This window comes from Cynara cardunculus (genome assembly GCF_001531365.2).
Source record: "Cynara cardunculus var. scolymus isolate 2C chromosome LG 16, CcrdV1, whole genome shotgun sequence".
Lineage (NCBI taxonomy): Eukaryota > Viridiplantae > Streptophyta > Magnoliopsida > Asterales > Asteraceae > Cynara > Cynara cardunculus.
This window is the reverse complement of record NC_037543.1, coordinates 19,589,147-19,591,027: the sequence shown is the minus strand read 5'-3', so window position 1 is coordinate 19,591,027 and position 1,881 is coordinate 19,589,147. Positions and strand designations below refer to the sequence as shown.

General features: G+C 40.9%; 1 protein-coding gene across 1 annotated transcript; it reads left to right on the top strand.

Moving 5' to 3' along the window:
• LOC112529081 lies at positions 1–1,491 on the top strand. The gene has a single exon (XM_025140156.1). It carries the CDS (start codon positions 1–3, stop codon positions 1,489–1,491), a length of 1,491 nt encoding a protein of 496 aa, XP_024995924.1.
• Positions 1,492–1,881: the final 390 nt, after the last annotated feature.

Below are 1,881 nucleotides of genomic sequence, written 5' to 3'. Positions count from 1 at the left end.
ATGGCTTTTTCCGATGATCAACAACCATATTTCAAGCATTTTTGCAGGATTTGTAAAAAGGGTTTCATGTGTGGAAGAGCATTAGGTGGTCATATGAGAGCTCATGGTGTTTCCGATGAAACTGGTAATCTTGACGATCAAGATCCGACCACCGATAGTAATTGGGATGGAAACAAAAAAATGTACGCTTTAAGAACAAACCCTAATCGATTCAGTCGAGTTTGTGAGAATTGTGGGAAAGAGTTCTTGTCATGGAAATCGTTCCTGGAGCATGGGAAGTGTAGCTCAGACGATGCTGAATCGTCGCTTGTTTGGTCACCGGAGTCGGAGGCTGACGATGATGATGACGGTGCCGGCGTCGCCGGATGCCACCATGGTGGCGGCGGAAGTGGGTGGTCTAAGCGGAAGAGGTCTTTTAGGGTTTGTTCTAGTGAAGATGAAGAAGATGTAGCTTTAGCCAAATGTTTAATGGCGTTATCGAACACTACGGTTGATCCGGTGGAGCTAGAGGTGGCGGATGAGCATCTCTTTGCCGCCATTAAACGGGAGGAGCAAAGGCGGAATCCCATATTCTCGTCGGAATTTCTACCAACTTTTACAAAGCCTCCACCACCTTTCGATAAAGCCAAAACGGTGGTGGCAGCAGCAGCCGCCAGTAGTAGTGCTGCTGCCACCACCCCTAAAGGCATGTTCGAATGTAAAGCATGTAAAAAAGTCTTTAACTCGCATCAAGCATTGGGTGGACATAGGGCTAGTCACAAGAACGTTAAAGGCTGTTTCGCAGCTCGAAATGATCAGTTTGATGATAATTTAGCGTACGAAGATGTTGCCATCGTCCAAAACGACTTAAAATCTGTCATCACCCGCCAATCATTAGAGACTGGACCCAACACTGGTCCAATCTCGTTGGCGGGTCGGAAATCAAAAGTACACAAATGCTCCATTTGTAGCCGGATTTTCGCATCCGGACAAGCCCTAGGTGGCCACAAAAGATGCCATTGGCTCACCTCAAGTTACACCTCAGAAGCTTCTTTAAACAAGTTTAACTTTCATGAACACATTGACCAACTCCATCGAAGAGCTCTAGCAATACCGAAAGAACTCGAGTTAAACCTCAACCTGAACCTCCCGGTTTCCGGAAACACCCCCACGGCCGACACACGACCGGACTTGCAAAATCCAGCGAGATTGGATCAGGTATCTACAGATATCAACCTGCATGCATGGAGTAGTGCAGCAGATCAAGAAAATGGTGATCATGGGGATGCAAAAGCAGACCATAAACATCAATTGAACAATAATAACAGCGACCAAGATGATCAGAATGCAGCACCGCCGGCAACGGCGGAGATGGTGGAAGATGAAGGTGAGAGTAAGGTGAAATTGGCGAAACTCAGTGAGTTGAAAGAGATGAATGATAACGATGGGAGTTCATCTTCATGGTTGCAGGTTGGAATTGGATCAACCACTGATGTGGGTCCCACCCCATAAATGATAATTATTATTTTTAAAAGAACATTATACAAACACAAGTATATATGTAACTCTTAAACTCTGTAATTAACATGTGTAAATGTATTCTATGTTTCTAGCCTATAATTTTTAATTTTATTATAAGATTATATATTATTATCTAACTAATTTATAATAATATTTAATGAAATTATATAAAAATAAATGTATTAATAAGCAATTTAATTTAAGATTAAACCTTAATATATATATATATATATATATATATATATATACTAGAAGCGTACTCGCGTAATGCAGCGAGATACATCGTATTTTTAATATTTCATTTTATTCTTTATCTCAGTCGATGTTATAATATGGCTTTATGTGATTTTGAGAAAGCGATGATGTTTTTATTTTTGAATA

Coding starts and splice junctions, on each gene's coding strand:
- LOC112529081 (XM_025140156.1), top strand. CDS start 1: ATGGCTTTTTCCGATGATCAACAACCATATTTCAAGCATTTTTGCAGG.